Here is a 19411-nt window from a genome sequence, read left to right as displayed (position 1 = left end):
GCTGTAGGAATACTTGATTCCAAGCCTGGGACTCCTTCACTTCAACAGAGAGCTTAACAATAAGTGTCAACAGAATTTGGTGAACTGTGTCCTTCCATTGAGCAGTACCTTTATATTTTTCATTGGGGGTAAGATCAAAAGTGAAGAAATATTTTCATCCCCCAGCACTCTCCGCCTTGATAAGTACAAATTTCACCAATGCATGGAAATGAAGGAGAAGAGGCTAGTTTCAAAATAACTGGCAATTTAGTATGTTTTGTAAACAATGGCAGAAATTTAAGAAATTTCTATCAAAATTGATATAAACTATCTCACTAGATGAATAACTAATACATCACTTTTTGGTTGAAACAGAAATGTTAGTCACTACATTAGGAGAACTCCTTGATCTTCTTCAACTGGTGAAATCTTTCACGTTTTCTTGACTAGGTACGTGGGCTTTGGTTTAACATCTCATCCAAAAGACAGTGGGGTAAACTGCCATTGTTACTACATGGATGGTAATCTGGTGTGGCAGATCGCCTGTCCATTACAGAACCTTTCTGTTTATCATTCCATTGAAAAGCAGTACCCACTCAGCACTGCACAGAAATGTCAGTCAAGCTTATATATGCAAGTCCAAAGGCGGGGCTTGACCCCATAACCTTCTGACTCAGAGACAAAAGTGCTCCCAGCTGAACCAAATGGACATTGACAAATACAATTAATTTCATCCAGTATCAATAATCATTCTGAAATATACAATATGAAGAATATAAAAAAAGCCTGTAACTCTGCACTGATATAGATTCTAATACAGTTTTACACTTTGCTGTTGTCATGTTTTGGTTCCAGGTCTACTTTTACTTATTGTTGTAATTGACTGAATTTTAATGATTAAGTTAAGGTGAATGTTGCAAAGCCACGACTCAAAAGCAGCTGGCATAGTTTGGAAAATAGGAGTCCCGTCCCACGTACCTGATTAGCAGTGCACTAAATTTCGTAAGAGGGAATTTTGAGGGGAAAACAGAGACCAGTCTACCAAATATATAGCCTCAATTAAATATGCTGTTTAAAGGTACTTTTAAAAGTTCCAAACTTAATTTCATGGGCAAAATTTTAACTCATTCAAAACCCATCCACGTACGCAGGGCAGAATTTTGGGTTTTGGGTTGAGACCCTGACGTCGGGATCAAATGGGGTTCCTGAGCACACACTGTGTTGGGAGCAATCATATTGTAGTGACTTTCCTTGAATTGGCCAATTAGTGGCCAGACAGCACGCTCACCATCCAATTCAGGACAGTGGACAGGCTCTTGAAGATGGAGTGTCAATAGGAGGCCCTCCAGCACCGAAGGAGCTGCAGCCTGCCGTTGGCGGTAGGGGAGAGAGAAGGGGCCTCCATCTTGAGGAGCTGTGGCCAGGTAATTGGGGAGGGACTCAAAGTCTTCCTGGAACGCTGGCTCCCAGTCTGCCACAGGGAGACCACCTCCAGGCAGTTGGCCTATTCCTGATGCTACAGGGGGCCCTCAGGCCGACTGGAAAATTCCAATCAGTCTCTAATAATTGATCTATAGCTTAACTTAATTGGCTACCTGCTACTTGCTGGCGGTTAGCTCTTCCGGCCCCGATCCCTCCTCCAGGAAAATGGCTCGGGGGTGGGATGGTGCCGGCAAACCAGCACTCCAGCCGGTAGCGTGAAATTATGTACCCGCCTGCCCCCATATTGGGACAGAAATTCAACCCACAGAATCAAAATTGGACCCCATGTCTCGAAGTGAGGCAAAGGTAGATTTATGAAGCAGGAACTTTTCTGTGTGGTTTCATTTCCCCTTGTATTTTGTTTTTGCTAGGTAGTCCTTGATTTTTGGCTCATGAGTTTTCCTTTATAATACTTTTCTTCATTATTCTTGGTTGCTCCTGGTATTCAAATCACACCATACAAAGTAGTGACAATAGGTATCCCTGTCATGATACAAGTGCACTGCAAAACTGAGATGAGGAAGAACAGTTTGTGAGCAGCCAATAAATACAGACATAACTACTCCGGTGACATTTTGTTTACATCTGTCACTGATCTGGGGCCTCATCCTGGGAAAATTAGAGGACCCCTATCTCTATTGCTTCTATTTCAAAAGACAAGCTGCCATAGAATTATGCCATCTGCCGCACAATGACCTTGAGACAACAGTAGTATCAGGGATAGATTTTTCAATGGGTCAAGGTTACCACAGCATGAAGCTTTCATGCTAACAGATCTATCCTAGGAGATGACATTGGGCAATATGTAGCACAAATATGCATCAGTGTTTGCAAGGAGCAGGGCCTTCATCACTTCTCCTGTGGAAAAGAGGCATTAGCTGAGCAGGATGCACAGGTTACATATGTGGCAGGGTTCCCTTGAGTGCAATGAGTCACACATGGCACTCATATTGACATAAGGACTTTTCATATCAATCCTATGTCCTTCATGTAAATAAAGTGTTTCCACTCAGCAACAAAACAGATTAGCTGATCATTTCTCAGAAATGTAAGGTCACTGACCTGAATCATTAACTCTGCTTCTCTCTCCACAAATGCTGCCAGACCTGCTAAGTATTTGCAGCACTTTTTGTTTTAATTATAGCTGACCATTTATCTCAGTTGCTTAAGGGACATTGTTGCTTGCAAATTGGACGCCATATTTGCCTAAGTAACAACAGTGACTATACACTAAAAAAATTAATTGACTGTGAAGCATTCTGGGATGTGGACATGAATGGCACTATACAAATGTAAGTTCTTTCTTTTCTTCGTTTTATAACTGGCCACAGAAATGTCATTATGTCTGTCAGTGGCTGTTATCCAGGAAGTAGTCACGATTCCTTTCACGGTACCTTGATTATTTGAAGATGTTCTTAGGGAATGTAGGGCAAACTTGCATCTGTTGCTGCTGCTCGCACACCCACTCAAAAATCCCCCATCAACACAGGAAATTTCATCTAGGATGCTGCAGCATGTTTTGGTGTTCCTCACCTTCTAGTTCCATCTTCAAGGGTGCCATGCGGCTTAAGTATAATGGAAAAGTCTGTATAAAAGGGCACTAATTGGGCACAATACATCAGATGGTAGCTTCCAGAGGGTGAGATAATTCCCAACTTAGGTTTGTGTCATGCTTTATGGGCTCCATGGCAAAGTGCAAAAGTAAGCTATCTAGTACCTATTTTCACCTTTCTCCAAGTACCAGCAAACTCCTTTTTCAATTGGATCCAGGTACAAGAAAGTTTTATGATTACATTCACTTGGTTGGTGACTTCAACCACTCCACTGTACTTTTATTGGAGGGTGACCTTCAGGTCCAATGATAACCATCCTCGCTTGCTAAGCAGGGCTTCCAAACCCTCAAAATCAATGCTAGCCAAAATGCCCACATGTCTCCACTGTGTCGTTGCGAACAACTTGTGCACTTTTCTGCCACCTTCACAACTTTCCCTTTCGTGCTGAAATGTAACTCTTTAAGCATTGCTGACTCGTTGGGACTTTGGTCCCCATCCAAGTTTGCTATCGACCAAGTTTTTCCTTTGTGGCCCAGTCAAAGTAGGGGTGAGCCTTATGTTACAAAATTAACTGCAGCTCTCTTCCTCACTAAACAGGTGTATGCAGCTGTATTTCTGCCAAAATCGCAAAACTAGGGATGTTATGTTAAACTCTCATGTGGTCTTTACTCACAGAATACCACCAACATATCAAGTTGCACAAAAGATGGAAGCGAGCAACCAAAGTTCAAATGCACAAGTAAACCAACACTGACGCACTGACTCACTAAATGGCCAGGAAATATAGAAACACAAGCATTATTATATTACAGAAATGGAAATTTTTTCTATTTATTCATGGGATGTGGGCGTCGCTAGCTAGGCCAGCATTTATTGCCCATCCCTAGTTGCTCTTGAGAAGATGGCGGTGAGCTGCCTTCTTGAATCGCTGAGGTCCATGTGGTGTAGGTACAACCACAGTGCTGTTAGGAAGGGAGTTTCCAGATTTTGTCCCAGCGACAGTGAAGGAACGGCAATATATTTCCAAGTCAGGATGGTGTGTGCCTTGGAGGGGAACTTGCAGGTGGTGGTGTTCCCATGCATTTGCTGCCCTTGTCCTTCTAGGTGGTAGAGGTCGTGGGTTTGGAAGGTGCCGTATAAGGAGCCTTGGTGCATTGCTGCCGGGCATCTTGTAGATGGTACACACTACTGCCACTGTGCATCGGTGGCGGAGGGAGTGAATGTTTGCAGATGGGGCGCCAATCAAGCGGGCTGCTTTGTCCTGGATGGTGTCGAGCTTCTTGAGTGTTGTGGAGCTGCAAGCATCAAGGCAAAGGGAAAGTATTCCATCACACTCCTGACTTATGCCTTGTGGATAGGCTTTGGGGAGTCAGGAGACGAGTTACTCACCACAGCATACCTAGCCTCTGACATGCTCTTGTAGCCATGGTATTTATATGGCTACTCCAGTTCAGTTTCTGGTCAATGGTAACCCCCAGGATGTTGATAGTGGGGGATTCAGCGATCGTAATGCGATTGAATGTCAATGAAAGATGGTTGGATTCTCTCATGTTTTAGATGCTCATTGCCTGGCACTTGTGTGGCGTGAATGTTACTTGCCACTTATCAGCCCAAGCCTGGATATTGTCCAGGTCTTGCTGCATTTCTACACGGACCGTTTCAGTATCTGAGGAGTCGCAAATGGTGCTGAACATTGTGCAATCATCAGCGAACATCCCCACTTCTGACCTTATGATTGAAGGAAGGTCATTGATGAAGCAGCTGAAGATGGTTGGGCCTAGGACACTACCCTGAGGAACTCCTGCAGTGATGTCCTGGAGCTGAGGTGAATGACCTCCAACAACCACAACCATATTTCTTTGCGCTAGGTACAATTCCAACCAGCGGAGAGTTTTCCCCCCGATTCCCATTGACTCCAGTTTTGCTAGAGCACCTTGATGCCATACTCAGTCAAATCCTTCCTTGATGTCAACAGCAGTCACTCTCACTCTGGAGTTCAGCTCTTTTGTCCATGTTTGAACCAAGGTTGTAGTGAGGTCAGGAGCTGAGTGGCCCTGACGGAACCCAAACTTAGCTTCACTGAGCAGGTTATTGCTAAGCAAGTGTCGCTTGATGGCACTGTCGACAACACCTTCCATCGCTTTCCTGATGATTGAGAGTAGACTGATGGAGCGGTAATTGGCCGGGTTGGACTTGTCCTGCTTTTTGTGTACAGGACATACCTGGGCAATTTTCCACATTGCTGGGTAGATGCCAGTGTTGTAGCTGTACTGGAACAGCTTGGCTAGGGGCGTGGAAAATTCTGGATCATAGTTCTTCAGTACTTTTGCCAGAATGTTGTCAGAGCCTTAGCCTTTGCAGTATCCAGTGCTTTCAGTTGTTTCTTTATATCAAGCGGAGTGAATCAAATTGGCTGAAGACTGGCATCTGTGATGCTGTGGACTTCAGGAGGAGGCTGAGGTGGATCAACACTCAGCACTTCTGGCTGAAGATTGTTGTAAATGCTTCAGCCTTATCTTTTGCACTGATGCGCTAGGCTCCCCCATCATTGAGGATGGGGATATTTGTGGAGCCACCTCCTCCCGTTAGTTGTTTAATTGTCCACCGCCATTCACGACTGGATGTGGCAGGACTGCAGAGCTTAGATCTGATCTGTTGTTTATGGGATCGTTTAGCTCTGTCTATTGCATGCTCCTTATGCTGTTTGTCATGCAAGCAGTCCTGGGTTGTAGCTTCACCAGGTTTACACTTCATTTTGAGGTATGCCTGGTGCTGCTCCTGGCATGCCCTCCTGCACTCTTCCAGGGTTGGTCACGTGGCTTGATGGTAATGGTAGAGTGGGGGATATGCCGGGCCATGAGGTTACAGATTGTGATTGAGTACAATTCTGCTGCTGCTGATGGCCCACAGCGCCTCATGGATGCCCAGTTTTGCATTACTAGATCTGTTCGAAGTCTAACCTATTTAGCATGGTAGTGGTGCCACACAACACAATTGAGGGTATCTTCAATGGCGATGTCTTGCTTCTACTGCTGGGGCGAAGATTTTGCTTTTGAACACAAGGTAAAATCTTCATGCAACTAATTTACAGGAAGAGCAAAGCAGTCTCACTTTACAATGAAGTTGCAGTTATAGTACAAATCTTGAACAAGGACCATGGAGAAGGTAGTCTCACTCTGTTTTGCTTCTGAATCAGGTTGGGTCATAAGCTCAATTTATGCTCCAAGTTAGCATTGGAGCAAATTGATTTCACCTTTGTACTAATGCTAAAATCATGGACTGTGAATACACAATTGCCGACTTAATAAAACCAAGTTAAAATGCAATCTGTAGTGAACAAATACAGTATTCAGAAAAAAAATGTTGATGCAATGTAACTTTTTGTGATCATGGCGATAGTACCATAATTACAGCCGTTTGCAAAGAAACCACTGCTTTGACTGTCTAGTGACGTGTGGTATCCAATATGACCTGAATTCTATCTAAATTAATCATTGGGAAATGAGCCATTTATATTTATTGGACACAAACTTCACACTATGAACTAAAAAGGATTTTTCAGGTAGATAAAATCAGGGCAGCTAATCCAAGACTAACTTAACGGAATTACAGTTCACTTGCAGTTCAAAGGCTTCTCTGTGTATTCATAAACACAAATGTTAGAACTGTAACTATTCTTCATAATGTCAGCTGTGGCACTTAAAAAGTGTTCCCAAGCTGATAGAGTACTTTGTGTAATTATAGCTGCAGAACAAAGCTCAGTCAAGCAAACACATTCCGGTGCTAATTGAACTAGTACAGGCTCTGCTCCAAAGTTTGGGAGAGCTTTGATATACAGTACAAATCCATTGATATAAAGCAGTTTAAAGTTTGTTGATATAACAATTAAAACACATGAAGATAACAACTGTTAATTATTCAACATTAAAGTTTTAAAATATTTTACTGTCTTTATCAAAAGAAGCATCCAGCCTATTAGTAATAAAGCTTCTTGTTGATTTAAGTGAATTTTTTAACAAAATATTAATGATGCTGGAAATCCATAGGGCATACACAGCAAGTCAGAAACAGCGTTAATATCTGTATACCAAACACTAACTCAATAGAAGTTGCATGTCATGTGTATCAGATGAATGGGATACAAGAGACTAACAGAGAAATTATAAATGCTGCTGCCGACACCATGATACTGCAAGCTGGAGCAGATAGGGGAAAAATCAACTTGTGCCCAAAACAGGCAGCAGTGAGCATTTGCTACGTAAACCAGTCTGTGCCAGCCTGAAGCATAAGCCAAATTCTCCTATTACAGGAGGAAAATTTGTCTAGACAGTCCCTTTGCATATTCCTGACGTATACCCCTTGTTGGCCAATTGAGGCAAATAGCATAAATAGGAAGCAGGAAGGGCAAAAACTGAGGGAGGAAGAAAACATATAGAAAATCTGAGGAAACTAAAACTATTTCAAATGACAAGTTGCAAGAACCACACAAAAGTTTACCTGACTTGGCAAAGAAATTGATAAGTGCATCTGTCTCGCAGCTCTTGTACAAATCAGCCTGCTGAGAAGTGCAGTTCAGAGCCAGGTTATGGATGCGCAGGCGTCGATGACCAGCAACATTAGTATACAGCAAGGCACACTGGGAAAAATAAAACAAAACACATAATATATATAACTATCCCTCGTGTTTCTGGTTATAAACCACAACTTTAAAATCATTAATCGCATCTCAATCGCTTATCTATATGAAAAGTATACTGCATTAATGCAAGAAATGTTTAACAATTAAGAAAGATAAACAATGATAATTAAGAAATTTTGACAGTGATATTTGAGAAAGAAATGACCCAATAAGCTCTTAAGGGTGAAAATGATGAACTTGCATGCCTGACATGGAGTTTCATGGGCGGGCTGTGAAGTTTGGGAGCTCGAAGGAGGAAATCACCATGCCCTGCAAAATTTTCATTCATTAAAGATAATGGGGAGAAATTCTTACTGTCTGCTGCAAATTCAATTCACAATAGGCAGTCCTGCCACGTGCAGCTCTGTATCAGGAACACAAGTTTGTACAGCCTACTCTTTAGTAGCCAAATCTGTATCTTGAATTGCCTTCTATCCAATACAGCCGTGATAAAGTTTCCCACTGCAAATATATGGAATTCACTCCCCATTAACATCAACCAATCTATCTCAGCAATATGACAGTCCATATATAGTCACTTACTGACAAAGTATTCCTGTAACCATAACTAACTCAGTGGACATTCACTGTGATGTTCCTTTTATTCTGTTCTCTATTAGCACTAATTTCCTGTAACTTGTTTTACTTATGCATTGTTTATATTATCAATCAGTTCCATCTTGAGCTGGTTGATCGGTCGTTAGGTAAACTAGAAGGTTTTAGAACCAAGAACAAAGAACAGTACAGCACAGGAACAGGCCATTCGGCCCTCCAATCCTGCGCCGATCTTGATGCCTGCCTAAACTAAAACCTTCTGTTATGATAAGAAATAAATAATCATAAATCTGAAAGAAACATTTAATACAAACATGCTCTAAATCTTGTCCTGCTTTTGTTTGATAAATTTTCAATTTAGCCCAAAGCAAAAGTTTTATTTTCAATTTTCCATAGAACTTTTTTTTCTGAAGTTTTCAACCTTCCACACTTCTAGCAGTTAAAGGGTAATGGTAGTATCTGAAACATAATATTAATAAGACAGAAATGTTTCAGTTTATACAAAAATGATGGGTTCAGTTTATACAGGACCAGCAGCGATGTTGGGTAGTCTGTTCACATTCCTTTGATAGTATGTAATACTATCTGTAATACTCCAGAGGAATATGGATAAATAGGCAATGTATTTTGCCTTAACTTTTTAAATGTATTATTATTAAGGTGTCAGCCTCGCCTCAGTGTTAGCACTCTCAGCTCTGAGTCAGAAGATTGTGGGTTCACGTCCCACTCCTGAGATATCAGTACATAATCAAAGCTGACACTTCAATGGTGACTACACTTCAAAAATATTAATTGGCTGTAAAGTGCTTTGTGATGTCATGAAGTCATAAAATTTGTTATATAAATGGAAGCACTTTTTTTCTTTTTCTTCTTCCCTGCCTTTGGCTTCACTGTGCTCCAAGGCAAATCAACAGGATTGTGAGAAAGCCACCTGCTCCCAAGCCTCTACCATTAATTTAAAAAAATAATTATTGGGATGTGAGCATCGCTGCCTAGGCCAGCATTTATTGCCCTTCCCTAATTGCTCTTGAGCAGGTTGTGGTGAGCTGCCTTCTTGAGCCACTGCAGTCCATGTGGAGTAGGTATTCCCATTGTGCTGTTAGGGAGGGAGTTCCATGATTTTGACCCAGTCACAGTGAAGGAACAGCATCTAGTTCCAAGTCAAAATGATGTGTGGCTTGGAGGGGAACTTGAAGGTGGTGGTGTTCCCATGCATCTGCTGTCCTTGTCCTTGTAGGTGGTAGAGGTTACGGTTTTGGAAGGTGCAATCAAAGGAGTCTTGGTGAGTTGCTGCAGCGCATCTTGTAGATGGTACACATTGATGCCACTGTGCGTTGATGGTGGAGGGAGTAAATGTTTAAGGTGGTGGATGGGGTGCTGATCCAGTGGGCTACTTTGTGCTGGATAGGGTCGAGCTTCTTCCATGTTGGTGAAGCTGCACTCATCCAGGCAAGTGGAGAGTATTTCATCACAAACCTGACTTGTGTCTTATTGATGGTGGACAGGCTTTGGGGAGTCAGGAAATGATTGGACATGTTAAGAGAGTTAAAGGTGAAAATTTCAGAGTTTCTAGCATTCTCCATTTGAGCAGCATCTCAGCCACAATCACTGTCTACCCATGACAGTATGGCCGATATTGGAAACCTACCATCCAGAATCATGGGGAAGAAAGCCAGAAAGAAAGACAGACAAACAGAGAGAAAGAAAAAAAAAGAACTTGCATTTTTTGTAGTGCCTTTCTTGACATCAAGATGTTCCAAAGTCCATCACAGTCATAGAATTATTTTTGAAGTGTAGGTAAATGTGGCAATCAATTTCTGTAAAGTAAGGTGCCACACACAGCTGCAAGGTAAGTGACCAATTAAACTGCTTTTGGTGGTGTTGGTTGAAGGCTAATTGTTGGACAGGACACTAGGAGTATCTGCTGTTCATCATGTCCTGCCACTTTATGCCACTGCCTCTATTTTATTGTACTATTTTTGTCCACTTTCAACAACTTATCTAAATACAACATACCAGAGTTGACTGTCATTTTTTATGATAGTCCTACAGATGTTAAGTTCTGGAAACTTTTTTTGTATTGTGTGGAGAGTCCAGGTAATGTCGTTATGTTGATGCACTATACCTGGATTAAGGCTCCATTCTCTTCATTGAGTTTATCATCGTGTTTGAATTCTACTGTGATCGCCTTATCACAGTCAACGGCAGCCACTTCCACATCTGTTGTGTTGTTCATGTACATGGAACCCAAGAAATCAGTTGCTCTGAAACCTTGGTTAAAAAGAAATTTTTAAAAAAATGGACAGAGAGCACAAAAAAACACACGAAGAAACATACACGTTTCACTGGTTTCCTCGTCTGTAGAGGGCAGTAGTTCAACACATTGTAAACTCTTCCTGGGTATTTTGTTACCATTATAAAAAGCCTTATGACGACATATTTTTACCATTTTTGTCTGGTATCAAGATTTCATGACACATGAAGTCAATATTATGGAACATTTTTCTGTTCTGTGAGTTGTTTACTTCACAGAAATTAAAGCATATCAATTTTAATCGATTTTGCTGTGTAATCTATAAAATGTCTGGAAACTGAGGTGAGCTTGCTTTCAATCACTGTCATGGAATAATAATCTATTATTATTAAAATTAAGAATAATCAATGTAGTCAAACTTCTCGGTACAATAAAATAAAAATCAGGAACTACTACATAGCTAAGTCATTTTTTACAACAAAAGGTCTCCACAATGTATTTTTCAAATAAAATTTATGTTTTTGGGCTACCCCATTTTTCATTGGAAGGGCTTTATATGCAATATTGTGCTAAAGCTTTAAATAATAGAAATTACTTTAAAAAAAGGGATTTGGCCCATTGCACTCGATACTAACTCTTCAGGGGAGATATCTACATTAAATACATTTCCCTGACCTTTCCTGTATACTTTTATATTCTTCCTTATCAAATAATTATTCAATTCTCTTTTGTGGAGAAAAATAAAATGCTGCTTGTCACTGTCGAAGTTTAATAAAATGTTTCTGGCTTCTTAATGACAGGCTTCTTTTTAAAATATTAAGCAGCGTAATGAAGCCCAATTGTAAGCCATCCAAATATAATCAGGCAGATATGCTATTAATGAGTGATGTAAAAACTTGGAGTGCTGTGTGCTTGCTGAGGAATTGGGGAACAATGTGACATTTTCATAGATGATTATGAAACTATAGCCTAGAAACTTTTTTTGGTGCATTATTTGGGGTTAACTGTGGATTACTAAAGGTTTTTGGAAGAATTCCTGCCTTCACATTAATTTTTTTTTATTCGTAGGGCAGAATTTTGCCAACCCTGTGGAGGCAGGAATGGAGCTGGAGGTGTGTGGGCCCACAGCAGGCCATGTTCCCGCGGCCGACCCATTTTACCAGGTGCAGGCAGCAGGAAGGATCAGTGGCCGACAGATCAGCAGCAGGCAGGTAATTACGGTCATTAAACAGCCAATTGTCAGGTATTTTCCTACCTTTTTCTGATTTTACCAATGGTGCACAGGAAGCACAGAGTTGCAGAGTCTCACCTACTCAAACGAGTTGTGGAAGGAACTTGCAGTCATACTGTGAAGCTGTCTGCAGGCTGTCTCTTCAGGAAGCAAGGCTATCAAGTTTGGTGGCACTGCAGAGGGTGAGTTCAAACTTGAGTGCTATTAGTGGAAGGGTGATCTCCCAGGTGTACAGCAGCCACTGGAGGCAGGACAAAGTTCTTGAGAGGTTCATTACAGTGGAGGCTTCATCTGGCTATGGGCTCAATGCTCTCAGACTTTGACTTCGGGAGTGAGGAGGAGAGTGGCACAGAGATGGGAATGCAGCCACATGGAGTGCCTGAGCAACGGCCAGGGAGCTCCAGCAGCCCGAGGAAGCCATTGGACGTGGACGAGGAGGGTGCATGGGGTCAAAAGGGCAGCCTCGTGGTCACAGAAGGTGCTACCCAGCTCAAAGGGTGTACCGTCAGAGGCTAAGTTTCATCAAGATGTCTGAGCATCAATGTCTACAATGCGTCTCCCCAGGGAGGTGGTGGTGGAGTTGTGTGGTATGCTGGAGCTGGAGTTGATGCCAATGGGAAGTGGTGGATGCCCAATGCCTGTAACCTTAAAGGCGACAGTGGCACTCAACTTTTGCGCCCATGGTTCATTCCAGGGATATTCTGGAGATCGATGTGGCATCTCTCAGTCAGCGACTAATTGCTGCATAAAGGAGGCCACGGACACTATACTGTCAGGCTGGCCAATATGTCAGTAAGTTCACAACTGATCAGGCCAGTAAGGCCGAGAGGGCAGTTGGCTTTGAAGCCATGGCTGGATTTCCCCAAATGCAGAGGGTCACTGACTGTGCTCATGTGGCCATCAAAGCTCCTTCAGAGCAACCAGGTGTCTTTGTGAACAAGAAGGGGTTCCACTCCCTCATTGTTCAAGTCATCTGCAGCCACCTTAAACAGATCATGCAGGTGCGTGGGGTTTCCAGGAAACTGCTACAACGCCTACATCCTTGGACAGTTCCAATTGCGTCAGCTCTTCAGGCCACCCAAGCGCCTTGGTGGATGAATCCCGGGGACAAGGAGTATCCACTGAAGTCATGGCTTCTGACCCCAGTACGCAACCCCAATACATAGGCAGAGGACAAGTACAACTACTGCCAAATGACTACACGAGACACCATCGAGCAGGTCATTGTCCTTTTGAAGATGAGGTTTAGATGCCTCAATAGCTCTGGGGGAGCCCTGCAATATGCAGACTCAGGGGTATCCCACATCATTGGCATCTGCTGTAGATTGTACAACATGATGTCCCAGAGGGGAGCAGCGCTGGAGCCAGAGGAAGATACCGAGTGAATGGCATCCTCAGAGGAGGAGGATGAGCATGATGTGCCTAAACAGGTGCCAGCTCATGAAGTGACATGCCTGCCAGGGAGATTCCTGACTCTCTAATTAGCAGTTGCTTCTCATGAAGACGTGCAAGGGGACACCAAGCCAAGAAGTTCTCTCCCAGAGGCAGCCTTGCTGCCCTTTCATGAGAGGCCCTTGGCATCTCTCTGTACCCGTCAGCACTATTTGTCAAGGCCTTCTGTCAGCACAGGCGCTCATGAGGCCCTCACTTTATATACCATCCAACTATTTGATTTTACATCTGGCCACTGTCAACTGTTGCATAAAAATAAATACATGAGTCATAATACATTGAATGTCAAGACCTTTAACTCTCTCTAAACATTAAAGGCTTCTGAAGTTAACAATTTATCACCCAGAGAAACCCCAAATGCTCGTCCATACATTTATGTGCTCGTGTATGGTCACTTCTAAGTGGTGTTCCCTGCACCTGCTGTTGATGTCGAGACAGACTTTCTTGTTCCAGTACATTAGATGGGCGTAACCGGCATCCTCTGGGTGCCTGAGCCCTACCTCAGCCCAATATATTCAGGGCCACCTGTATCCGTGCAGGGGTCACCTCAGTCATCAGACCAGCATGCAGTGTTGGTATCATTGACAAAAGGGACAAGGATCTGCCTTCAGCTATCAAAGCATCTTGAGAGGAGCCCTCATTGCCTTCAGCCTGCCTTTCCTCTGCCCTTTCAGGCCCCACATGCACTCCTGCGGTTCAGCTCCTGGCAACGGGGAGATGTATGGCTCTTGCTCAACAATCGTTCCATAGACCTCATGGATGAGGCCATGCTATGGAGGTCTGTGCGCACCTCCTGCATCCACTCAGTGCTATGCTTCATGTGTTTTTCCATGAGCTTCTGCACTCTCTTAACGGAGGACGCCATGTGCTCACATGCCAGAGATTTGGAGCCACTCATTGTGTGGATGAACTTCTCCGTTATTTGCTCATGGGACGTCACTGTCTCTGGAAACTCCGACAGATGTTCACACATTTGACGCTGCTGCTTAAGCATCTGATGCTTTGCTTATGACACCCAAGGCTAGTCATCTGCATGAAGCTGAGCATCACTGGGCCTCTCCTCGCTCGTCCGAGGGGAAGTGGCTGCCTCCATTACCTCCTCTTGCGTGTCTGTGCAGTGTTCACCAGATTTTGCCACCCATTCTACATGCACAACAAAGCCCACCGATTTGAGTGTATCTACATTGGTGGAGGGTGTGCTGGAAGAAAGTGATGCAGTGTCTTGAGATGGCATTGAATCCTTGGAGCTTTCCAGTGTTGCAGGAGCCCTGGTCTGTTTCTCATCTGCTGCTGGACCCGGTGAAGAGACATGATTTAAGTGAAACAGCTGTTCCTTCAAACAAGCCCCGGTGCCTCCACTTGATGAGGAGTTTCCAGTGACATTACAGGCCCGTGCAGTTGCCACAGCTCACACATGGTCGAGGGAATGCTGGATGCAACCATCGCTTTACTCGCTCATAACTTCCACACCTGCCTCACCCTCGGCCACATGCTGTTCTGCCATATCTTATCCGGTCTCCACGGCCTCCTCCTTCATCAGTGCCATCACGGTGATGGAAGGCACTTCACCTCCAGTTCCTTAAGGCTGTCTGGCATTCTGAGCATGCTTTCCCTGCAAGCATTGACATAAGCAGTGTAACTCCTGTGCCATGGCTCATCTGGTCACTGCGGCGGTGGCATAGTGGTATTGTCACTGGACTAGTAACCCAGAGACCCAGGGTATTGCTCTGGGGACATGGGTTCGAATCCCACCACGGCAGAAGGTGAAATGTGAATTCAATTAATAAATCTGGAATTAAAAGCTAGTCTAATGATGACCATGAAACATTGTTGATTGTTGTAAAAACCCATCTGGTTCACTAATGTGCTTTAGGGAAGGAAATCTTCTGTCCTTACCTGGTCTGGCCTACATGTGACTCCAGACCCACGGCAATGTGGTTGACCCTTAAATGGCCTCTGAAATGGCCGAGCAAGCCACTCAGTTGTATGAAATCACTACAACGTTGGTAGGGAATGAAATCAACGGACCACACGGCATCGGAAACGACAACAGCAAACCCAGCCCTGTCGACCCTGCAAAGTCCTCCTTACGAACATCTGGGGGCTTGTGCCAAAGGTGGGAGAGCTGTCTCACAGACTAGTCAAGCAACAGCCTGACATAGTCATACTCACGGAATCATACCTTACAATGTTCCAGACGTCACCATCCCCGGGTATGTCCTGTCCCTCCAGCAGGACAGACCCAGCAGAGGTGGCAGCACAGTGGTATATAGTTGGGAGAGAATCGCCCTGGGAGTGCTCAACATCAACTCCGGACCCCATGAAGTCTCATAGCATCAGGTCAAACATGGGCAAGGAAACCTCCTGAGAATACCACCTATCACCCACCTCAGCTGATGAATCAGTACTCCTCCATGTTGAACACCACATGGAGGAAGCACTGAGGGTGACAAGGATGCAAAATGTACTCTGGGTGGGGACTTCAATGTCCATCACCAAGAGTGGCTGGGTAGCACCACTACTGACCGAAAATTGTGGAAAATTGCCTCGGTATGTCCTGTACACAAAAAGCAGGACAAATCCAACCCAGCCAATTACCACCCCATCAATGATTATCAGTAAAGTGATGGAAGGTGTCATCGACAGTGATATCAAATGGCACCTGCTTAGCAATAACCTGCTCAGTGATGCTCAGTTTGGGTTCTGCCAGGGTCACTCAGCTCCTGACCTCATTACAGCCTTAGTTCAAACATGGACAAGTGAGGTGAGAGTGACTGCCCTTGACATCAAGGCAGCATTTGACCAAGTATGGCATCAAGGAGCTCTAGCAAAACTGGAGTCAATCGGAATCAGGGGGAAAACTCCCTGCTAGAGGTTGGAGTCATACCTAGCCCAAAGGAAGATGGTTTTGGATGTTAGGTCAATCATCTCAGCTCCAGGACATCACTGCAGGAGTTCCTCATGGTAGTGTCCTAGGTCCAATCACCTTCAGCTGCTTCATCAATGACTTTCCTTCAATCATAAAGTCAGAAGTGGGGATGCTCGCTGATGATTGCACAATGTTCAGCGTCATTCTCAACTCCTCAGATACTGAAGCAGTCTGTGTAGAAATGCAGCAAGATCTGGACAATATCCAGGCTTGGATGATAAGTGGCAAGTAACATTCGTGCCACACAAGTGCCAGGCAATGACCATCTCCAACAAGACAGAATCTAACCATCTCCCCTTGATATTCAATGGCATTACCATCACTGAATCCCCCACTATCAACAACCGGGGGGCTTACCATTAACCAGAAACTGAACTGGAATAGCTATATAAGTACCGTGGCTACAAGAGCAGGTCAGAGGCTAGGAATCCTGCGGCGAGTAACTCACCTCCTGACTCCCCAAAGTCTGTCCACCATCGATAAGGCACAAGTCAGGAGTGTGATGGAATACTCTCCACTGGCCTGGATGGGTGCAGCTCCAACAACACTCAAGAAGCTTGACGCCATCCCGGACAAAGGAGGCTGCTTGATTGGCACCCCATTTCCAAACATTCACTCTCCCCACCACCGATGCACAGTGGCAACAGTGTGTACCATCTGCAAGATGCCCTGCAGCAATGCACAAGACTTCTTCGACAGCACCTTCCAAACCCGTGACCTCTACCACCTAGAAAGACAAGAGCAGAGATGCATGGGAACACCACCACCTGCAAGTTCCCCTCCAAGCCACTCACCATCCTGACTTGGAACTATATCGCTGTTCCTTCACTGTCGCTGGGTCAAAATCCTGGAATCCTAACAGCACTGTGAGTGTCCCTACCCCACATGGACTGCAGCTGTTCAAGAAGGCAGCTCACCACCACCTTCTCAAGGGCAATTAGGATGGGCAATAAAATGCTGGCCTGGCCAACGATGCCCACATCCCATGAATGAATTAAAAAAACCTGCAATTGTGCAGCACCACGCTACTGGGATGGCATGGTGATGTGCCCATGAAAGCCATCTCAATGCAGTAATCATCCATCACTGACCATGGGGTTTGGGTGAGTGTGAACTGGACGCCTCAATGTGGATGTTGGTGCCTGGTGTTGCCCCATGCATGGGTCAACCACCTTGCCTCACATTTCATGGGTGCCTTTTAATTCATGCTGGGCTTCCAGTTTGTCATTCTAAATGCCACTCACCTTTCCAGACTGCAGCAGGTCATTAAATCTCTTTCTGCACTGGTTCTAGCAAAGGCCCATCAACTGCTTATGATGTCTGCCACCTCCAGCCATGCCTTAATGGACAGGCTTCCTAGCCTCCTCCTCCTGTCTACTGGAAATAGGACATCTCCCTTTCTCTGACTCCTTGCAGGAACACTTCCAGGCAAGCATCACTAAATCGTGGAGTGACCCTTCTCGTTCTGAAGCCATTTCTCTGCTGCCTTGGTTACTGTAGACCGCCTCCTTTTTGCCTGTGTCTTCAGCCTGGCTGGCTGCTGTACATGCGCCTTGAAAAATGGCACCTCTGTACGAACTGCCGGCTCCAGGACCCACCTGCCACCATTAATTGGCTAGCTCCCCCACCTACCGGCCCTTAATTGGCTCTTGCTGGTAAAATCTCTAAGTGCGTTTTGCAGATCCGCATTTCTGCCCATCGTCACAACATACTCCCAATCAGTAAAGTTCAGCCCTCAGATTCAGCAGCACGTGGATGCTGTGTGATATAGCAGTCTGGCAAATGGAGCATGGGGGCCAATTAGTCACGTAACAGCATTTAAATGGTTTCAGCTAAGAATGAAAAACAAAATTCATTTCTACAGAAGGGAGTAGGCCAAAAGATATTGCTGTAACATTCCTGTAAAATGGAGGCCAACCTGAGTGAGAACCCTCACCATTTGATGACCATGTGCAAGAGATTCTCATCCACAAAATATGGGAAAGGAGGGACATTCTGTGTAGTACATTTCTGCGCTGCCTCCTTTGATTCCACTGCCTTCCTAATTTGGCATCATCTGCAAATTTGTTTGCTTTGTACTGAGTTTCTGAATCAAGACAATTTATGTTAAAACGAAACAGTTGTGGTCCCAACACCAAGCCCTGTAACCCTCCACTCTACTTCTTTCCATATTGACGTAACTCAACAACAACCTGCATTTATACAGCACTATTAACATAGTAAAATGCCCTGTTACTGCAATCAGAAATAAAAAAATGTTTAAAGCTAATGAACACAATGGCGTGCATCTTGCACTAAAAATAATGGTCACCATTATTAAAGAGTAAATGGACAGTATCTTCTGGTGACTGCACATGTGCAGTTAAATGCAAAAATCAGCAGGTTTCTGAAAAGTTACCTGGCTCCTCCAGAAACTTTGCTAAACGGGCATCTCGCTTACAGACTTGACATTCAAATACATGTAGGGTATGAAGTTGTGGTATTTACGTGATAGATACACATTAAACTTACCAGTAGAATTAGGGTTTTGTCTATTCCGTTATAAGTAAATTTTGACAAAGTGATTCCCGACAACGTAGCCGGCCAGTGACGTCATCACGCTGCGCCAAGGTGTGCACTTGCGCAGACGGGCTCCTGCTCTCTGCGCGTGCGCTGCGTTCCGACTTGCCAGGACTGGTTAGCGCATGCACCGATGACGTCATCGCGTGACGTGTGCATCTTCGGGCAACACGCCTGGTCAGCCTCTGCACATGCGCTTTACGCGTACAGCAATGCAACGCTAACGTATTCACCCATGTGTCAAGCTCCGCTCCCCCCCTCGCTGCTCTCTCCGGCCGCTCCACTCCCCCCCTCGCTGCTCTCTCCGGCCGCTCCACTCCGCCCCTCACTGCTCTCACTGGCCTCTCCGCTCTTTTGGCTGCTCCACTCCCCCCCTCGCTGTTCTCTCCGGCTGCTCAGCTCTTTCAGCCACTCCGCTCCCCCCCTCACTGTTCTCTCCGGCCGCTCCCTTCCCCCCCCCTTGCTGCTCTCTCCGGACGCTCCACTCCCCCCCTCGCTGCTTTCTCTGGCCGCTCCGCTCTCTCCGGCCGCTCCGCTACCCACCCCCCCCCGCCCCCTCGCTGCTCTCTCCGGCCGCTACGCTCTCTCCGCTCCCCCCCCCTCGCTGCTCTCTCCGGCCGCTACGCTCTCTCCGCTCCCCCCGCCCCTCGCTGCTCTCTCCGGCCGCTACGCTCTCTCCGCTCCCCCCCCCTCGCTGCTCTCTCCGGCCGCTCCGCTCCCCCCCCGCCCCCCCGTCCCC

The 19411-nt window shown here is 45.1% G+C and overlaps 1 protein-coding gene across 2 annotated transcripts in view; it reads right to left on the bottom strand.

The window, feature by feature from the left end:
• LOC137373877 (protein transport protein Sec24D-like) overlaps window positions 1-19411 on the bottom strand; it is a 282185-nt gene that overhangs the window by 43046 nt on the left and 219728 nt on the right. For both annotated transcript variants that reach the window (XM_068039393.1, XM_068039404.1), the window contains exons 17-18: window positions 10373-10518; window positions 7512-7650 (exon numbers count right to left, since the gene is read on the bottom strand). In XM_068039393.1, coding sequence (XP_067895494.1) covers window positions 7512-7650; window positions 10373-10518 — 285 coding nt within the window. The remainder of the gene's footprint in view (window positions 1-7511; window positions 7651-10372; window positions 10519-19411) is intronic.

The sequence above is a fragment of the Heterodontus francisci genome, chromosome 1 (assembly GCF_036365525.1).
Source record: "Heterodontus francisci isolate sHetFra1 chromosome 1, sHetFra1.hap1, whole genome shotgun sequence".
NCBI lineage: Eukaryota > Metazoa > Chordata > Chondrichthyes > Heterodontiformes > Heterodontidae > Heterodontus > Heterodontus francisci.
This window is presented reverse-complemented; position numbering and strand designations above follow the sequence as displayed.